Below are 1,597 nucleotides of genomic sequence, written 5' to 3'. Positions count from 1 at the left end.
ATTTTATCTACACCTTACACTTGGTCCCGTGGCGCCTATCAGTGTTTGTGCAAGCGTGGCTATTACTCGGTACGTCATCCGGATGGTTTTAATGGAACTATAATGGAAATAGCCTGGAAGGAACATCAGGATAACATTAGCAATTATTATGCAGATGTGTTTACGTGCTTAAAATGCGCTCCAGGTTGTGATGCCTGTAGCGGTCCGGAACCCTGTTTAGCCGATTACAACTGGCCGTTTAGGTAAGTTTTCAAAAATAATTCTATAATTATTTTACACACCGATGTGTTTACAATTCTAGAATATCGCTGCTAACCATATCGATAGGCTGTGCGATTGGTACGATTTTATTAGCCGGCTATCTTTTTCATCATCGCAAAGTTAAAGTATTCAAAGTAGCCAGTCCTATATTTTTATTAATCACTCTGATTGGTTGCGCGATCATGTACTTGGAGGTAAGCAAAAATTTTTCCTTCTAATTATACTACGCTGTCTAGTGTTTGATACTAATGTGTTTTGAAATGAGAAAAAGTTTTCGATAAAATATGATCACTACTTTTAAAGGCATATCGCCAGACTATCGGTACGCAATATTATAATCAAAACCATTGAAATCTGCATCGTGCCACGAAACTTTTGATAACATAAGTTACAAACCCTTATATCAATTCTCTCCCTTATGCATGGCACGGGAGAGAACCTTGGGACATTTTCAGCCGACTTTTGTATTCAATTCTAAACGGAAAAAAAGCTTTTGAGAATACAGTCGTCTTTTTGTTAGGCAGACAACCACGCTAATGCTAATTAATGCTAATAAACGCATACACATATTTTTTACGATATATTTTTTACACCGATTTCATGTATGACTGGTGAAGTCTTTGGAACCTGTATTTACATTTTGGAAAACTGTTCTCACCAGTATTTTCTAAATACTTTATGGTATCTGTGAAGAGTATAAGGTGCGTTCAAAAAGAGGACGATTTTTCAAATTTCGTGGACTAAGTCCATTCGATTTTCGTTTTTTTTTATGTCCTCAAAATATATTGACGTTGTCAGCCGTTTTGCATTTTTAGTTAGTTTTTGAAATACAGGAAAGTTGCACGTGTTTTGGTTGGCTTGGCGACTTTTTCCTATTGAAAAAATGGAACTGTGTCTGTATTCTATTTTGTCGTATCGTTGTCGCTGAAAATGTCGGCATATTGGTTGGCCCTTGCTACGAAATTTTTTCGAATATTTTGAACATGAAACGTATAGCAGCGAAGCTTTTTCCGAAATTGCTAAACACATTTCATTGCTTATTGTCAATTTTTTTGGTTAAGAACAACATCGTAACCACGCTTTAGCCATCGCAAAATTCTAGAGATGTACGAAAGCACGCAGTTTTGGCACGATGAAGAAGGTAAAATCCGCATTGCTGGAAAATGTCAAGGTTAAACCAAGAAGCTCATGTAAGAAGTACTTCGGTGATTGGAAAAAGTCCTGGCACAAGTGTGTTAAATTTAAGGGGGTTACCTTGAAGGGGACAAAACATTGATAAATGTATGCCTCGTACATCTGCTCATCTACTCATATTTGAAAAATGACTTGTCTTTAA

The 1,597-nt window shown here is 36.6% G+C and overlaps 1 protein-coding gene across 1 annotated transcript; it reads left to right on the top strand.

Annotated features, from left to right (window-relative positions):
* Positions 1–26: 26 nt before the first annotated feature.
* Positions 27–455, top strand: LOC119643042 (probable G-protein coupled receptor CG31760; the record flags this gene model as incomplete). The annotated part of the gene is made up of 2 exons (XM_038042397.1): positions 27–242; positions 302–455. Coding segments are annotated over exons 1-2 (294 nt in total), but the record flags the coding sequence as incomplete, so codon positions are not given.
* Positions 456–1,597: the final 1,142 nt, after the last annotated feature.

Source organism: Glossina fuscipes, unplaced genomic scaffold (genome assembly GCF_014805625.2).
Source record: "Glossina fuscipes isolate IAEA_lab_2018 unplaced genomic scaffold, Yale_Gfus_2 44111, whole genome shotgun sequence".
Taxonomy (NCBI): domain Eukaryota; kingdom Metazoa; phylum Arthropoda; class Insecta; order Diptera; family Glossinidae; genus Glossina; species Glossina fuscipes.
The sequence above is the reverse complement of the archived record's forward strand: the minus strand, read 5'-3'. Positions and strand labels throughout refer to the sequence as shown.